At 35.7% G+C, this 18,980-nt stretch overlaps 1 protein-coding gene across 2 annotated transcripts in view; it reads right to left on the bottom strand.

Annotated features, from left to right (window-relative positions):
• The window catches only part of VMP1 (vacuole membrane protein 1), a 125,684-nt gene that overhangs the window by 14,549 nt on the left and 92,155 nt on the right, over positions 1-18,980 (bottom strand). The window contains exons 8-10 of one of the 2 annotated variants that reach the window (XM_008695468.2): positions 15,656-15,736; positions 11,871-11,987; positions 5,342-5,403 (exon numbers count right to left, since the gene is read on the bottom strand). In XM_008695468.2, coding sequence (XP_008693690.1) covers positions 5,342-5,403; positions 11,871-11,987; positions 15,656-15,736 — 260 coding nt within the window. The remainder of the gene's footprint in view (positions 1-5,341; positions 5,404-11,870; positions 11,988-15,655; positions 15,737-18,980) is intronic. The other variant, XM_040640915.1, reaches the window with a different exon arrangement.

Below are 18,980 nucleotides of genomic sequence, written 5' to 3'. Positions count from 1 at the left end.
AGAGTACACAAAATAGTCAATTAGCAGTCTACCTTTCTATCCAGTCAACAGAAACTGAAAAATAAGATGAAAACACAGGCAACAAAACAATGAGATGGAAGGCATTTTAAAAATCCACATGCCTTGGAATGTTTAACGATTGATATGAGTATGTTTCAACTAAACTGTAAAATACTTTGATACAGGACATTTCCCATTTGGGTGGAAGTTGGAAAGGTTGTCAGTGGCTTCCTGAACTAGAGAAGAAATGCTACTCAAAGAAACATATAGTCTGAGGGGCACCTGGGTGGCTCAGAAGGTTAAACATCCAACTCCTGATTTCGGTTCAGGTCACGATCCAGGGATTGTGGGATCGAGCCCTGAGTGGGGGCTCTGTGCTCAGCAGGGAGTCTGCTTGGGATTCTTTCTCTCCCTCTACCTCTTCCCCCCGCCCCCCAACCGGTGCTCGTTAAATAAATAAATGTATCTTAAAAAAAAAAAAGAAAGAAAGAAACGTATTGTTTGAAAAAAGAGCAAATAGAAGAAATGCAGAACTCTGGTCTGGGGCAGAGTTCATATTCAAATCTCAATTTGTTTTGTTCAAAAGCTGCGTATTCTTTTCATATTCCACTCCCTAGGTCTCCTTTATTATTGGGGTTCATTTTTTGTTCTTCCTTTTCTTAGAATCTCATCATTTTAAATTTCAATTGTTGCTGACTTTTTTTCGTCTTGTCTTTTTTTTTCCCTATAATGGTAATTCACCACTCCCTTAATTGTGGGTATGTAGTTTTAAATATCCTTCAAAAGGCTGTATTCCAAACTTTACTAGTTTAGTTTGATCAACTGCTAAACAATTTACAGTTTAATATTGTAAAGAGACAATTAACAATCAAAGGATAATGTTATTATAGCAAGCTATAGGCATTATTTTCAGTTCAACTCAACAATGGGTCTAGGGAGTCAACTATTCTCCTCTTTTCTGAAATAAATTGCTAAACTATTTATTATGATATATAATAATAAATTTATGTCTACTAAAAATTCATTCTCCTTGTTTAACTTAATTTTCAGTATAAGGTTAGTGAGTTTATTAATTATCATTTGAACGCTTGTATTTAAAAGCATTTCCTACTTCAAAATGTAGGAAAAGAAATCATGTCAAGCTCAACTGGAGAATCTGATTAAAAGATAATGTTAATCCTGACAAATATGAAAAATATACCCATTGGCGTCTGGTAATAAAGAATTATTACCATCTGCTAAGTCTGATTATTTATACTATTTAATACACTGTCTAGAAAAGAAATTGATGAGGTAATCCCTATAGACAGCACTGGGGAAAAGATGAGGATATCAGGACATTCCAGTATCTATCTCCTGAAAACAATTTTAAAAATATGATACCACGCTTTTAATTCAATAAAAATTGGATTCTAGCAGGTCTTGAATATCTCAGAATAACCTTATGCAAAACCACCTTTAAGAAGGAAGAATCAGGGGCGCCTGGGCAGCTCAGTTCGTTGAGCGTCTGCCTTCAGCTCAGGTCATGATCCCAAGGTCCTAGGATTGAGCCCTGCATCAGGCTCCCTGCTCAGTGGGGAGGCTGCTTCTCCCCCTGCCCCTACCCTCGCTTATGCTCTCTCAAATAAATAAATAAAATCTTTAAGATAAAAGAAAAGAAGAAGAAGAAGAAGGAAGAATCACTGGGGCACCTGGCTGGTTTAGTTGGGGGAGCATGCAACTCTTTATCTGGGGGTTGCTGAGCTCAAGTCCGATGTTGGGTATAGAGATTACTTAAAAATAAAATCTTAAAAAAAAAAAAGAAGAAAGAATCACCAGATTTTTTTGAAAGGCTGTGCTACATGAGATAACAAAGGGAAGAAACTACTATTTTTGAAAACTGTGAGAAATTCTAACTTTAATTTGTTGGCCTAAGATTATAAAAACTCTTTTATTTCTATTTACTATAGATAAGTAATATAACTTTTGAGAAACTCCAAAGGCTGGGGAAACAGAAGATTCTGGGCTATGAAATGATATGCTAATTTTTATTAGCCAGATCTTTATTTGGACACCACATGTTTATTATATCCACTAGATATTTATCAAGCACCTGCTAATGTCAATCAAGATGCCAGGTGCTACAGACACAACAGTGAACAGAACTAGGCATGGCCTTTCCCAGAAAGAAGCTTACAGGTTAGTGGTTGAAAGATAATAATCATATACCCTCAAATGTAAATGTAAAAACACAACTGTCAGTGCATGCGGTACATGCTGTTGTGAACAGACATCCCTAGAAAAGAGGATATCTGATTTAGTCAGGGAAGGCACTTTGTTAATGTAATAGTTGAAATCTAAAGGATGTTATCTAAGGGTGCCTCGGTGGCTCAGTTGGTTAAGCGTCCAACTCTTGATCTCAGCTCAGGGCTTGAACTCATGACCCTTGATCTCAGGATCGTGAGTTCAAACCCTGCATTGGGTTCCTTGCTAGACATGGAACCTACTTAGAATGAATGAATGAATGAATGAATGAATGAATGAATGAATGAATGACATTATTTAGGCCAATGGTTCTCAGTGGGGTTGGTGGTGGTAATGGAGGTATATATATGTGCCTTAGGACATTTGGTAATGTCTGCAGACATTTCTGATTGTCATGGCTGCGAGATAACTACTAGCATCTAGTGGGTAAGAGGACAGGATGCAGTTAAATATTTTACAATGCACAGGATAGTCCCCCATAACAAAGAATTAGCTGGCTTAAAATGTCAAAAGTGCAAAGGTTAAGAAACCCTGAACTAGGGGCACTTGAGTGGCTCAGGTGATGATCTCAGGGTCCTGGGATGGAGCCCAGCATAGGGCTGCTCAGCAGGGAGTCTGCTTCTCCAGCTCCCTCTACACCCCCCCCCCAGCTCATGCTCTCTCTCTCTCTCTCTCAAATAAATAAAATCTTAAAAAAAAAAAAAAGAGAGAGAGAGAGAAGGAGAAACCCAAAACTAGGCAAAGGAAAAACCAAAAGCAAGTAACGACCACTGATGGGAGACTCAAGAAGAAAATTACAGGGGATACATTCATACAAGGCTCTCTAAACCACCTTCAGGAGTTTTAGCTTTATCTTAAGAATGAAGGAAAAAACAAGTAAAGGGTTTCAAGAAGATGAGGAGCTGGGGGTAAGGACAGTGGTGGTGACATGTTCAGATTAATATTTTTAAAAGGTTACTGACTGCAGTATGGAGAACAGATTGGAAGAGAATGTAACTTGATGTGGGTAGATAAGATAGGTAGTTACCTAATTTAACTATTTAGAAACTCCAAAGGCTGGGACATAGAAGGTAGTAGTGGTGAGTATGTATAAACTGCTGAAAAGCTTAGCCCCCCCCTTTTTAAAAAAAGATTAATTTATTTTACATACTGAGAGGGAGAGAGAGCGCACGCGAGCATGCACGCAAGTGGGGGGAGGGGCAGAGGGATAGACTCTCCAAGCGACTCCCCGCTGAGCATGGAGTCCCGGGGAGGCTCCACCCCATGGCCCACCAGATCATGACCCGAGCTGAAACCAAGAGTGGGATGCCCAACTGACTGAGCCACAAGGCACCCTGAAAAACTTCCTTTTATAAATGTTCAGCATAGGAACAGGAGAAGGGAAGAATGTACAGTGCTATACCCACAGTCACCCTGTAACTTGTGGGTTTGTGTAGTGAGTGGTCAGCTCTAGGGTTGGAATTCTACAGATGGAATAATAACTCTAAAAACAGATAAAATATCTTCTTCATATTTAAAAAATAAGGGATAAGAATCTTTCTTTCTTTCTGAATGTGATGTATGGTGACCTGTAAACCAATTTATTTGTAAGGATCCAGAGAACAAAAAACTGGAATAGTTAAATTTTAATGGACAAGCTATAATCCACGTTTATAATCAGAAGCTTAGGAAGTAATAAAATCAATAACTGGCCCCACTGAGTATATTCTTAAGAATATGTTTTCCTCTATTATTACATTAAAACCATAATAGAAAATAATAAATACTATTTTATTGTAAAACATACCATATATAAAAGAGAATAAATATATACTGTATGGTTTAAAGAATAATAAAACTAGGGGCACCTGGGTGGCTCAGTCTGTACAGCATGCAACTCTTGATCTCAAGATTTTGAAATGAAGCCCCCACATCAGGCTCCCTGCTTGGTGGAAAGTCTGCTTCCCCCTCTCCCTCTGCTGCTCCCCCTGCTTGTGCTCTCTCGCTAATGCTCTCTCTCTCAAATAAATAAAATCTTAAAAAAAAAAATAAAGACTAATAGCCATGAACTCACTTCCAAAGGGCAATTTTTTTAAAATAGCAAAAATTCTTGTGAGTGTTTTGTCTTATAAATGGCTTTTAAGATAAAGATTTATGCTAAAACTACATAAAGAGTACCTTCTACCATCGGGCAGTTACATTTTTATTTTATTATTTTTTAAGATTTTCTTTTTAAGTGATCCCTACACCCAATGTGGGGCTTGAACTCACAACTCCAAGATCAAGAGTCGCATGCTCTAAGGACTGAGACAGCCAGGCGCCCTCGGGCAGTTAAACTATTAAATGAAAAGAAAGCCTCTCACCTGTAAACACTGAATTAAAAAAATACATAAAAAAGTTTCATTATCTGACATTATACCCATTCTAGTTGCTAATTAATTTTATTAACTCAACAAAGAATCTTTCTTTACTGTTTTATCAAAGTCAACTTCACAAATTTGTGACATTACCATTTGAAGCATAAGTTAAAATTGATCTTACTCATTTCTATAAACACAAAAATAAAAGCTTTGGAAAGTCTAGCCTTTTAAAATGGCCTGATTTTTCTCTAGTGAATAGGTTCATAACTGACATATTTTGTAATAGTATACGATCTTATCATACCTTATTTAATGAAATATTAATATTTTATGTAAGATTTGTATTTAAATTAAATGCAACTGTGCATCTGGCATCCAGTTTTGGCTAAAAATCATAGCATTGTACTAAAGCACCATTAAACTGTAATAATACACACATGTCTTTTATATAAAGAGAATTTCTTGCTTCTTTGGAGAAGCAATAGTCTCAAACTCCAAAGCTTTTTTTAAAATCAACAATTATATGACTTTAAAATTAAAATTTAATTAAAAATCTAAAATTAAATAAGGATTATCTGAACTTCATCTTTCCCTGCTGTAGGGCAAGAAAGTCTTCAATTTAATAACAGGGCAAAAGATTTTTCCTTCTCAAAAAATAAAAAGGTATTAGAAAAATTCTGTCCCAATAAAATCTTTTATACATTTTTTTCTATTCTAATAGTGATGACATTAATATTAATCCACAAAGAATTACTCACCCAATGAAAGCCACCATCTGCTCCACTATGTGTTTGCTGAATGTGATTATAACGAAGATTTTCTGTAAAGAAAATACCAGTTAAAATAAGTACTTCTGTTATCAGAGAAAAACCTCAATATAAAATTCATAATTCTGATAAGAATCTAAAGAGGCAAGGTGCTGCCCCAATCACAATTTTTAAAATTCTTTTAAAAAAACACTCCTTGCCTAGCAAATGCTACCTACTTTGTATTGTAAAGATGTTTTTTCTTAAGCACAGCTCTAGTCTTACAGGATACACGACCATGTCTGAGGGAAAAGCGTGAGTCATGAAACCCAAGGCTGGGTGGACATTCCCCATTTACTATGTATCTTAAAATGGAGCCTATAAACTGAAGTTATGGGTTCCCATATAGCCTCCACTACTGAAATTAAAGCTGATCAGCCTGAAGACATGGGTCTGGGCTAAATCTAATCCAGAGGATCCTGAAAAGCCTGTACATCCTTTATAGAAAGTTTATAGCATTAAAGTTTCATTCTTAGACCCAGAGTGATCTTGGACTTTTAGACTTACTGTACAAGCAAAAACATCAACAGGTTATTGAGAACCTTTATCAGACTTGGGTCATTTTCAATTTGGTGTTACGGAGGTACTCTCCATTAATTAAAGATGATGACACCTTACCTTACAAGTAAAGATGCCTTTAGTGCTAACAGGTAGCAAATATCCTCAACTCAATTAAATAAATGTTCAAAATAATACATAACATAAGGCATTTTTATGGATTTTCAGGGAACATGAAATGGGAAGGACACTTCTTCAATGTCCTGAAGCATTTTTCTAAAAAGATTTTATTTATTTATTTATTTGAGCGAGAGAGCCAGGAGTGGGGAGGAGGGGCAGAGGAAGAGGGAGAAACAGACTCCCCACTGAGTACGGAGCCCTATGCAGGGCCCCATCCCAGGACCCTGAAACCATGACCAAAGCCAAAGCAGGTGCTCAAACAACTGAGCCACCCAGAAGCCCTGCCCTGAAGAAATTTATTTATTTATTTATTTATTTATTTATTTATTTATTTATCTATCTATCTATCTATCTATCTATCTATCTATCTATCTATCTATCTATCTATCTATCTATCTATCTATCTATTTATTTATCTATTTATCTATTTACTTATTTAATTTATTTTTTAAAAAGATTTTATTTATTTATTTATCTATCTATCTATCTATTTATTTATCTATTTATCTATTTACTTATTTAATTTATTTTTTAAAAAGATTTTATTTATTTATTTGAGAGAGAGGAGAGTGAGAGAGAGAGCATGAGCGGGGTTGGGGGCAGAGGGAGAGGGAAAGCAGACTCCCTGCTAAGCAGGGAGCCTGACACACGGGGCTCGATCCCAGGACCCCGAGATCGTGACCCAAGAGGAAGGCAAATGCTTAACTGACTGAGCCACCCAGCTGCCCTGTGTCCTGAAGAAATTTAAAAATTTTTCTAGGGGCACCTGGGTGCCTCAGTCATTAACTGTCTGCCTTTGGCTCAGGTCATGATCCGGTCCTGGAATCGAGCCCCACGTGTGGCTCCCTGATGGGCGGGGAGTCTGCTTCTCCCTTTCCCTCTGCCTGCAGCTCCCCTACTTGTGCTCACTCTCTCTCTGTCAAATCAATAAATAAAATCTTTTTTTTTTTTAAAGATTTTATTTATTTATTTGACAGAGATAGTCAGCCAGCGCGAGAGAGAACACAGGCAGGGGGAGTGGGAGAGGAAGAAGCAGGCTCCTAGCAGAGGAGCCTGATGTGGGGCTCAATCCCAGAACACTGGGATCACGCCCTGAGCCGAAGGCAGATGCTTAACGACTGCGCCACCCAGGCGCCCCAATAAATAAAATCTTTAAAATAATTTTTTTTCTACACATAGAAGGATAAGTTGTATATATATGTTGTATGTATATAAATGATAAAAGTGTTAGATATATATAAACTATATATGACATTACTAGTAAAAATATATTATACAAGTTCAGAGAAAGGAAAGATCATATAAGTATGATTAATTAGATTCAAGAAGGTGATATTAAAGTTTAGCTCTAAAGGACTGATAATAATTCTCCTATTAAATATGAGTAATTCAAGACTCTCTCTCCAAATTCCTGATGATGACTGCTTACATTTTTGTTATTGTTTGTCAAATAATAACTTTAGCCTATGAAACCAAAAGGGAGGGAAGAAAAATAAATAATAATAGACTTCTTGTTATCCAACCCATTATGAATCTCAGGGAAGTAGCTAAGTTAGACTAAAGCATATTATTTCAGATAGAAGACTAATAAGGCAATGACATTTTCTTAAGAAATGTCCTAGTGTTAACAGAGACACTGGCAGCTGCACAGCTGGATATGTGTAACGAAGTAAGATGAAAAAAAAAAGTTCACAGACTTTTTTGGTGTTTATGTATCTATTTTTTTAAAAAGGTTTATTTATTTATTTTACAGAGAGAGCTGGGGGAGGAGCAGAAGGAGACGGACAAGCAGACTCTGTGCTGAGTGTGGAGCCTGACACGGGGCTCAATCCTATGACCCTTAAGTCATGACCTGAGCCACGAGTCAGACGCTCAACTGACTAAGCCACTCAGGTGTCCCCGTTTATGTATCTATTAATTTTAAAAAGATCGTACCTATCTCATGAAAAAAGCAAGCACATGTCAAAAACAGTTACAAGACGGATGATGATTTCATAAACAGTGTTATACAAATGGTGCATGAAGATTATGAAACTAACAGGACAATTATTACAGATCATTTAGGGAGAAAAGCATTAGTATATAGGGGTCCTTCTAGTTTCCATAAAAGCCAGTTATTGGAGCTATAAATCTTTCACTAAGAATTAGAGCTAATAGTTTTGCCTCTCAGTGATTTCACCACCATGAGTTTTCCCTACCATTATTTCCTAACATTGAAAATAAGCCAATGCCCAGATAATTGCATAATTCCATTGCTTGAAAACAAAACAAGACTTTCTTTTTATATGTAACAGCTTGAAAATTCACTGTGCTGGGCAAGACATAAATGTGTCAGATATTTAAGAACATATGTCTCATCTCATTCGGGCTAGAGGTCTGAGTGGGGATTCTACCAAATAAACAAAAAGCACTGACCACCAAACAGCCCACTCAACCATGTGTGCAGAGGAAAGGGTTGAGTAGGGGAAAAAAAAAAAAAAAAAAGATATGGGTGCAGGGAACTAACAGTGCCAAAATGAACAAAGAAGAAACTATCTATAAAAGAAGGTCCCTCAATGGAATGAAAAATCTTAAATTCATTTATTAAAAATTTACTGAGTAGGATGGGGTGCTTGGGTGGCTTAGTCAGTTGAGCATCTGACTCTTGGTTTTGGCTCGGGTCGTGATCTCAGGGTTGTGGGATCGAGCTCTGTGTGGGGCCCCACACTCAGCACAAAGTCTGCTTGAGAGTCTCCCTCTGTCTCTCTCTCCCTCTCCCCCTTCCTCTGCTCACACTTGCTCTCTGTATCAAATAAATAAAATCTTAAAAAAAAAACCCAAAAAACAAAAAACAAATTTACTGAGTGGGGCACCCGGCTGGTTCAGTTGGTAGAGCATGCAACTCTTGATCTCAGGGTTGTGAGTTCGAGCCCCATACTGGGTGTACAGATCACTTAATCAAATCTTAAAAAAAAATTTACTGAATGTCTACTACATGTCAGATGATATTCTAGGCACTAGCATACCTCAGTGAGTCAAAGACAAAATTCTCTACCTTCATGGAACTCATATTTCTGTGTATGTGTCTGTGGTAGAAAGGTAAAGAGGCAATAAACAACATACATGGTAAGTAAGTTATAGGGTATGTGAAGTATTGAGTATAAATATATTGACTTTGGAAATCCCAATCTAATATTATTAGGTGGGCTAATTTGAAATTTTTAGGGAAAGTTTAACAAATAGCAAGATATCAATAAAAATAATATTTTTGGCTGTTTACTTTAGGCTGAAGAAAAAGAGAAAAGAAACAGAAGATGGGTTTGCTATTAGATTACAGAAAAATCTGGGGCGCCTGGGTGGCGCAGTCGTTAAGCGTCTGCCTTCGGCTCAGGGAGTGATCCCAGCGTTCTGGGATCGAGCCCCACATCAGGCTCCTCCACTAGGAGCCTGCTTCTTCCTCTCCCACTCCCCCTGCTTGTGTTCCCTCTCTCGCTGGCTGTCTCTCTCTGTCAAATAAATAAATAAAATCTTAAAAAAAAAAAAGAAAAAAGATTACAGAAAAATCTGTATGTGGTTTCCCTCTGAACTTCAGAAATAGTTAAAACATTTATATTACGCACTACTACTGCTTACCCAAAGAATGAGAAATGTTTGTCACCCTGAGCTACATCTGGATGTACATCAAGTGACATGCCTTTAGAAAGTATGTCTCCATGGTACAATGGAACACAGCAAACATATCCCACAGTCTCAGTTTAGTGAACGAACTCAGATTCTCTGCTTTCAGAAACAGAAAGATTTTGGCTTTCTTTTTTTCCTTCCACACACATACAGGGTATAACTTTGAATTTATAGTTTGGTTTGAATTCCAGGGCTTTAGGCATGTATTTTTATCTTCTCTAACACTCAGCTCTCCTATGTATGAAATATGGATAATAACTATCTCACGGGATTGTTCTGAGATGACCAATGTACATACACTACCTGGCACAGGTCCTGATAAATAGCAGGCTTTAAACAATTCAGTTTCCTTAATCACATAAATAATTTATAGTTTAGAAGGCAATGCAAAAGAATGGAAAGAACACTGAGCTTGAAGCCAAAAGACATGGGTTCAAATTCCAGCTGTTACTTTACTTATTAACCCCTAAGTTTCACAATTATAAAATGGGAGTAGTCATTTCTCTATCCGAGGATTATAATAAAATCAGCTCATAAACAGTAAGTGCTTTAAAGTGTGAAGTACCATATAAAAAAATTAAGCATTATTATAACTTGAAAAAACTGAGAATGTTTAAAAAATATACCATCTTTAATACTCTGTAACGGAAGATCTGAGAAGTTCCATGCCTTATCACTACAGAATACTCTTAGCATAATAAATTTTACTATAATTTACATAGAAAGTTACTACACAAAGCTGGGTGCATAAAGCTTATGGATTCCCAGAGAAGTTGCTATTATAAAGGGAATTAAAATAATGTTATTGTTTCTTAGGTATTAATACTTTTAAGGGACAATTATTAATTTTTAAAAAGCAAAATGATAGCTTCCTTCTTCTCCAGAAAGAATTGAAAAGATCAAAGCAAAAATTATCTTCTGATACACGGCAAAATAATTTATTACTCACCACAGTATTTTATTATTTGAAAAATTCTAATATGGTATTGTAATATTTACCAAAGTAACTTTCAATATGAAAAAACTCATTTCATTGAACAATATACTTAATATAAGTGAGAGAAAATACATTCCTTGAAGGAGGAATGTCCTTGGAATAGTGAGTGATTATCATGGCAGGGGAGTAGAGGACAGGCTCTAAACTTATCCTAAATGCCAAAATCTAACATTAGAAACTGGGCAGGTAAAAGCAGCTGAAGTTTTCCTGTCTCATTCTTCTAAGAACTGAAGGTAGAGGAGTGTTAAGAAGAAACTTGGGACAAAGATGCTTTTAATTTTGAAGGAATCATACCAGGGCACAGACATTACTCACTGCTCTTGCCTTTTCTTTGGTGAATGTCTCTGTGTTGCAAACCTCACTGGTTAAGAAATTCTTTTCAGGTTAATTTTGTTTTCTTCTAGTGAGATTTGCCCTTTTGAAAGGAAACAATTCGTATCACAGTTCTAGAAGCACATATTCATTTCCCTTCATTTTCTCTCCTCTATTCATATATATATACACATACCTCTATCCTAGGGCTTTTGTTAAGACCGGCATTGAACAATAGCAGATTCTCACTTCTCTAACCACAACCCACAGCTCTTCACCTCTTCAGAGACCCCTTTCTTCCCCATTCTCTCCCACACTAACATCTGGCTGGTTTTCTGTAAAGGACATTGGTGCCTTGAGAGGAAGTATTATTGGGGGGTATGAAAGAAAAGTAGAATTAGTGAAAGGCCATCTTCTCTCAGCTCATGGTCAGTAAAAATATGACATTTTTGGACTACTATGTGAAAATGATGTGCATTTTCCTATACAGGAACACTATTTTTGCTTGATAATAGTCTTGGATGAACAGTTTCACAAGGCAAAAAGTGAAATAAAGGAAGTCAGGAAAGGAGGAAGGAAAAAGAAGGAAAGAAAGAAAACAAGGAGAAAAGTCTTAAAGGGGCACAATTTTCCAATAGGGACAGGGAAAACCTGCACCAAATTCACTAACCTCCAAGTATGACTTTCCATGGTTAAATATCTAAGTAAGATACCAACCAAAAGAAGCAGAACCCAAATATTAACAATTCATATTGGAATGAGCAAAGGAATTAAGTTTTAATGCCTTTTAATGGGCTCATCATCATTAGGCAGTGAATCAGAGGGTATAATTACCTGGATATGCATTTTAATTATTGCTTTTCCAATCAGAGTTGCACCAAAGAAAGTCCAAAAAGGTACAAGAAAGTGTCCACATGTTATTCCAGCCAGATCAAATAGAGGATTTGGAATCTATTAAAGAAAAATGTTAAAATATATAATCCAAGGAACAGTTTAATTTTATCACTTACAGGTATGTGGAATCATGCTTTAAGCCTTGCTTTCATTTCAAAGACAGGAATAGCTTCCCTGATCACTAGGCTGTTCAGAAGGTTAGACAAGTATTCTAATGTTTCTGTAAGATGGATCTCATATTCATTTCAGGCTGCTGCTGAAAGCAAACCCAGCTGTCCTTTTGCCTGTATTACTTATAGCTAACACCCCATATACTTTTTTTTTTTTAATCACATTAGAACTGGATAAAACCAGTGGACTTGCAGGAATTTAATACCATTCAGCGCATACTTTGCCATTTGGTAGCTGTGTGTAAGGTCGAAGAAAAGCCTTAAGATTATTTCAGTAGTTACTAGGGTTCTAAAATCTTCAACCTGAAATAAGAATATTATCTAGAAGGTACTCACATATATACAGCAAACATTCTTATAAAAATCACAAATACATTTATGAAGATGTGCTTTTATTCCTCAACATAAAAAAAATTCATAATTTGTATTTTGCACATACAAACCTCATCATTTGTATGACAGCCCAAGGCTGTGGGGCTGTGTAATATATTTTAAATAGAAAATCAAGTGTGGAAATATGAGCACATAGATTCAGATGTTTTGAATACTCAGTCCCAGACAAAGAAGTGATTCACAACAAATACCTTTTCCAAACATTCCCACATTTCAAGAATGCTGAAAGACAATTTCATGTAAAAATGCAAAGAAACCACAAGCTGTTTTTGAGCACTTCATCCATTTTTCTCCCATAGAAGCACTCTGTCTTTGTGGCAGTTGGCAGAACCATTCAGAAGCCAATGAATTTATATAATTTCATTTCTGAACTTTCAAAGAAAAGCCTAGTTGTTTAAAAGATATTTGTCACATATGTTCTTTTAAAAACAATTCCATGACTAAATTAGAATTCAAATATTCTTTTGTTCCTAACACTTGGATTCAATAACTCAGTTTTGTTTTTCTCATCCACATTCAAATGTTTTATGCAATTTCATCTGTCTTACAATCATGTTAATAACAATACCAATTGCATAGCTTTACATCAATCATTTCTTATATTTTCTCATGTGACCTTCATAACTCCATGGATTACAATTTTAATTGTTTTCCTTTATTATCAGGCTCTACCTCATGCTGAAATAGAAATTAAAGTATATAAGATATGTAAAGCGGAGTACATTAAAAATTAGAATTTGCTGAACATGCTGGATACCTCAGTGTATGCTGTATACCCTCAGAAGAGCATAATCAGTGAATTTATTGTTTCATGTGCATGTTATTTATTCTTTTTTTTGTTCAACTCCTGACTAAACACAGAAAGGAAGACTGGGATTAAAAGAACTACTAAGTAGCTTTGAAAGTTTCCCTCAACTAGGAGTCTTATTTATCTTAGTTTGAATGTTAACAACAAAATAATTAATAAACTGAAATGAAGTATATATGCTTTCAACACTTTAAGTATCAAAAATTTTCTAGGGGCGCCTGGGTGTCTCAGTTGTTAAGCCTCGGCCTTTGGCTCAGGGTGTGATCCCGGTGTTCTGGGATCGAGCCCCACATCAGGCTCCTCTGCCGGGAGCCTGCTTCTTCCTCTCCCACTCCCCCTGCCTGTGTTCCCTCTTTCACTGGCTGTCTCTCTGTCAAATAAATAAATAAAATCTTAAAAAAAAAAAATTCTAGAAAAAAGTTCCTAGAAGGCCAAATTGATCTATCAATTTATGTTCAATATTGACTATTACTAGTCAAATATGAAGAGGACTGACTAGTATAGAAAGTGGATTTTCAGCAGTGAGGACACAGGGATAGATGAGTGCCAAATACTATTTTTTGTTTTAATAAATTGAAGGTACTCCATGTTTTCCCCAGGAATAATGAAAGCTAATTTTTCTTGAATGCTTTGACTTATTAGGTACTTTTCTAACGTTTCTACATTGTCAACTTACTTAATCCCAAAACAATGCTATATGATATCATTACACTCACTTTACAGAAAAGTGAGACAGACAGGTTTGACAATTTATTCAGGCTAGCAGGATTTCAGCAGCAGAGCAGGATTTCAACTCAGGCAATGTGGCTCCCATGCTCCTTCACTTAGCCTCTGAAGTAAGGACATTATTATCCATTAGGCCTTTTAGCTTAATCCCATTCCGCTGACTTCCACAGCACTTTCTACTTAGCCTTGTATTTCAACAGTCTCCCTCACTAGACTTCAGGATCCTTGAGGAAAGGGAGTATCTTTATCTCTTTATTCCAAACACTCAGTGACTGAATCCAAGCTGATGAATAAAAATAAAAAATGGTGGAACATTTATGTTCTAAGCACTGTATTAGTTCACATATATTTTCTTAAATCCTCACATCAGCCTTTACAATGAGTGTCTTATTGCCCCATTTTCAAAATTAGAAAACTAGGGTTCAAAGAGAGTAATTTGACTAGGTTATATGGTTAATAAGAGGTTACATGGTTAATAAGAGGCAAAACTGGTTTAGGAATGCCAAAGCCAATTCTCTTTCTAATATATTACACTACAATATACTTATAAATTGCTCAAATAGTTGAGGTCAATATTATGATAAAGAGCTTCTACATTAAATAGAAAAGTTAGATTATGAAAATTTCTAATATTGCCAGGGTCAATAATTCAGGCACATGTATATTTTACAGTATATCTAGAATGTTCACATCACATTAGAAATTTTGGCAGCAAATGTCCTGTTTTTTGGCATTTGCTTTGCTAAGGGAGGAGTACTCAAAGATGAATTCACATTCTAGTACATAATGGATAAAGGAACTGTGTATCAGTACACAATAATTTTGTGAATTATACTTACAGTTGCAGTTTTTATCATATCAACTAGGTGCACCTAGTTATACTAGCCAAATCCACCACCCAACTGCCAAAAATTGTGTACAAGCTACCAAAGAAAACTCTGTTCAAAATGTTCCATTTCAAATATAACTGTTTCTATTATATTAGAAAAGGACCAGGATAAACACCAACTCATCAAGGAATGTCAATTTCACAAATCTGCAGTTTGAGACATTAACAGCATTTTTGATGTAAGTGGCTTCTTAGTTCACTGTAGCCAAAGATGCACTTAATTTTGCCTGAGAGGTTTCAATTACCCTGATATTGTAAATATCCCTTAAGACAGGTTTCATATGAATTCTTCCTCATAACTAATGCTTGAAACTCTGGAAAAAGACCACCTACCTATAACCCTGGAAAGAATGAAGTCATTGTTATTTGGTTAAATGCACTTCATTTTATAAATTCTTCATGGAAAGGATGAATTTTATCTCTTTCTTTTTTTTAATCTTTTTTTTTTTTTATATCTCTTTTATTCTTCCTGAAACAAGCCATTTAGGTCTGAGGTCATCAAAGGCAAGATGAAAAGTTTAAAAAGTCAATAAACGAGATATGAACCTATCCAGTAGAAACAGCTCATTTGATGAGTAAGATGAATGATTAATAAAATTACATACTCGTTAAAAGTGATAGCATTTTTGTTCACTCAAGTGTGTTATCTTTATTTTTTTCTTGTGTGCTATCTTTAAAAACAAATTGGATCAAAATATAATCTACCATTTACTGGAAATTTGTAATACAATTCACTTACTGAAGCACAGGCCAAAATTCCAAAAAATCCAACCTTCTGTACTAGGTTCTGAACTGCCAGTTTAGCCCGGGAAGCAAAGTCCTATACAAAAGGAGGATAATCAAAACATTAATAAAAAGTGTAAGGAAGAAAAGATGGCTCTTTATAGAGCTTATAATATTAAATGACCTCACAACCTGATTCACTTAATCATTGCTTTTGATGAATGATTTTTAAAAAATCACAGAAGGTTGCACAAGAAAATATGCAAATAAAATCTTGATAGAACAATTACACTCTTAAAGACAAACTTTTACAATTCAAGAATAAGCCAAAACACTGTAACTTTATTTTTCAGATTATCTAGGGATGAACAAAATGTTATAAACTTTAACTACAAACCAACACATTCTTTTTTTTTTTTTCTTTTTTAAAGTAGGCTCCACAGCCAGCATGGAGCCCAGTGCAGGGCTTGAACTCACAACCCTGAGATCAAAACCTGAGCTGAGATCAAGAGTCAGACACTCAACTGACTGACCGACACAGGTGCCGCAAACCAACCCATTCTTTTGGAAATACTGACCTACCACATTTGTCTCTTTCTCTTTCCCTCTACTACTTGCCAGACTTACTCTAATATCAGGGTCGAAAATCACAGGATTTTCCAAGACAGCCAATGAAGACACCTCTGCTGATCACCAGCCAGAAGATGAAAAAAATAGTCATGTGGCAATAACTGAATAAGCAGTTGTTATCCCCCAAAGCAAAATGACACCTTACATTTCACAACTTGTGCTAGTTTTATGAAATATTTTCAGAAACATTTTACTCGAGCCTTTCAATAATCCTGCAGTGTAATAGGGCAGATCCTTCAGACTCTGAAATCAGTGCTCTTTTTATTTTACTATGCTATCTCCCATGCTGAAACATGCATTGGGCTGGCTAGCTTACTTCCATGATTTTCTTTTTCCTGCATGTTGATGCTACAGTTATATATATATACTTTTTTCCTTAAAAGTGCCAATTTGGGGACGCCTGGATGCCTCAGCTGGTAGAGCATGGGACTCTCGATCTCAGGGTGGTGAGTTTAGGCCCCATGTTGGGCACTGAGCTTACTAAAACAAAACAGAACAAAACAAAACACAAACTCCCTGCAACTTACTTGCTGAGGATGATAAGAAAGGAATTAAACCAATAAGGTATATTTTAAAAGTTATTAACAGTTAAGATAAACACTTTCAAATTCAAATATATCGGCTCTCAAAGTCAATCATTAACTAAATTCTACAACGCAGTTTTGTAATTTTACAATTTATTTCCAAAGACAGAATTTTTCTTTTTGGGATGTCTTCCTTTTTCAGTAAGTCAACTGTATCAGATTTATATATATATAAGCTCTACACCAAATGGGGGGCTTGAATCCACAACTCTGAGATCAAGAGTCGCATGCTCTACCAACTGAGACAGCCAGGTGCCCCCAAGATTTAATATTTTTAAACAAACTGAACTACTGCAGCAGAGAGCACTTTCTATTTTTATTCAGATTTCTAACTCAAGATTTAATTTTCTTCTTAAGCTGGCATCTATTGCATTAAATGTGAAACACTGATTTTATTGATTTATTGATTTTTTTCTTCCATAAAGACAGAGTGTTTTCTTATTTATTTTTTAGTTAGTGAACATACAATGCAATATAGGTTTCTGGAGAAGAATTTAGTGGTTCATCACTTACATACAACATCCATGGCTCATCACAACAAGTGCTCTCTTTAATACCCATCACCCATCTAACCCATCCCCATCCACCTCTCTTCATCAAACCTAAGTTTTTCTCTATCGTTAAGAGTCTCTTTCCCNCTTTTTTTTCTTTCCCCCCTCCCTTATGTTCATCTGTTTTCTTTCTTCAATTCCACATATGGATGAGATCATACGGTATTTGTCTTTGACTGACATTTTGCTCAGCACAATACACTCTAGCTCCATCCATGTCATTGCAAATGACAGGACTTCATTTTTTTTGATGGCTGAGTAATATTCCCATTATAGATATATACACTACATATACATATATATACACACTACTGTGTGTGTGTGTGTGTGTGTGTGTGTGTGTGTGTATACACTACATCTTCTTTATGCATTTATCAGCTGATGGCCATTTGGGCTCTCTCCATAGTATGGCTATTGTTATAATGCTGCTATAAACATCATGGTGCATGTACCCCTTCAAATCTGTACTTTTGTATCCTTTGGGTAAATACCTAGTAGTGCAATTGCAGGAATGCACGGTAGATCTATTTTTAACTTTCTGAGGAACCTCCATACTGTTTTCTAAAGTGGCTGCACCAGTTTGCATTCCCACCAATGATGCAAGCAGGTTCCCCTTTCTCTGCATCCTCTCCAACACCTGTTGTTTCTTCTAATCTTATTGATTTAAAAACTGTTTAATATATAATGAAACCAGTTTTCCTATGTAACTTATTTTAAAACAAATTACACTTCCATTTATTTTTAATAATTTACACAATCCCCAAGTCATTAAACTGTAATTCGTTAGAAGCACTAAATAAAAATTGATAAGCCTTAATGAATAGATACATTTTGAGTTTTACACTTGATCTTAGCCAAAAGGCCTAGAAGCAATACATTTTGAGTTTTAAAAATATCAAACAATACTATTAGAGTATAAATGAATTACAAAATTTTAACTAATATAGCCCAAGACTGAAAAATATAAATTCAGAAAAATGCCTTCCTTTACATCCCTTGGTATCTTCATAGCAAATCCATTTTAATGAGTGGTATGATGGTACTCAATTGCTAAGAAAAAGTAAAACAAAGGAAAAAAAGTCTATATAAATTTTATTTTAAAGACAACACACTTTTCATAAGAGTATTTCCCAAGTTGGACATATGTGGGAACGCTTTTCTATCATACCATTTATGTAGTCCTCAATACGTAAAATTACAGAAATAAATGTTTTTTTGCATAAAATACTGTAGAAAAGATCAACAGTGTTTTATTTAGAAAGTTTGGTGTCTGTTTTCTTTATCTTAATTTAAAGGCTTCGGAATCTTTTTTTTTTTTTTTAAGATTTTATTTATTTATTTGTCAGACAGATAGAGAGGGAGCACATTCAGGGGAAACGGCCAACAGAGAGAGAAGCAAGCTCCCCGCGGAGCAAGGGGCCTGATGTGGGACCTGAGCTGAAGGCAGATGCTTAACTGACTGAGCCACCTAGGCATCCCTAAAGGCTTTAGAATCTTATATTTATTTAAACCAAGTAACTATGATAGTGTCGTCATTCTAAACTGATGGGGGGTTTTTTCTTTTATAAAGATACAT

This window comes from Ursus maritimus, unplaced genomic scaffold (genome assembly GCF_017311325.1).
Source record: "Ursus maritimus isolate PB19 unplaced genomic scaffold, ASM1731132v1 scaffold_24, whole genome shotgun sequence".
Taxonomy (NCBI): Eukaryota; Metazoa; Chordata; class Mammalia; order Carnivora; family Ursidae; genus Ursus; species Ursus maritimus.
Note: the sequence above shows the minus strand (reverse complement) of the source record. Positions and strands in the feature narration are given on the sequence as shown.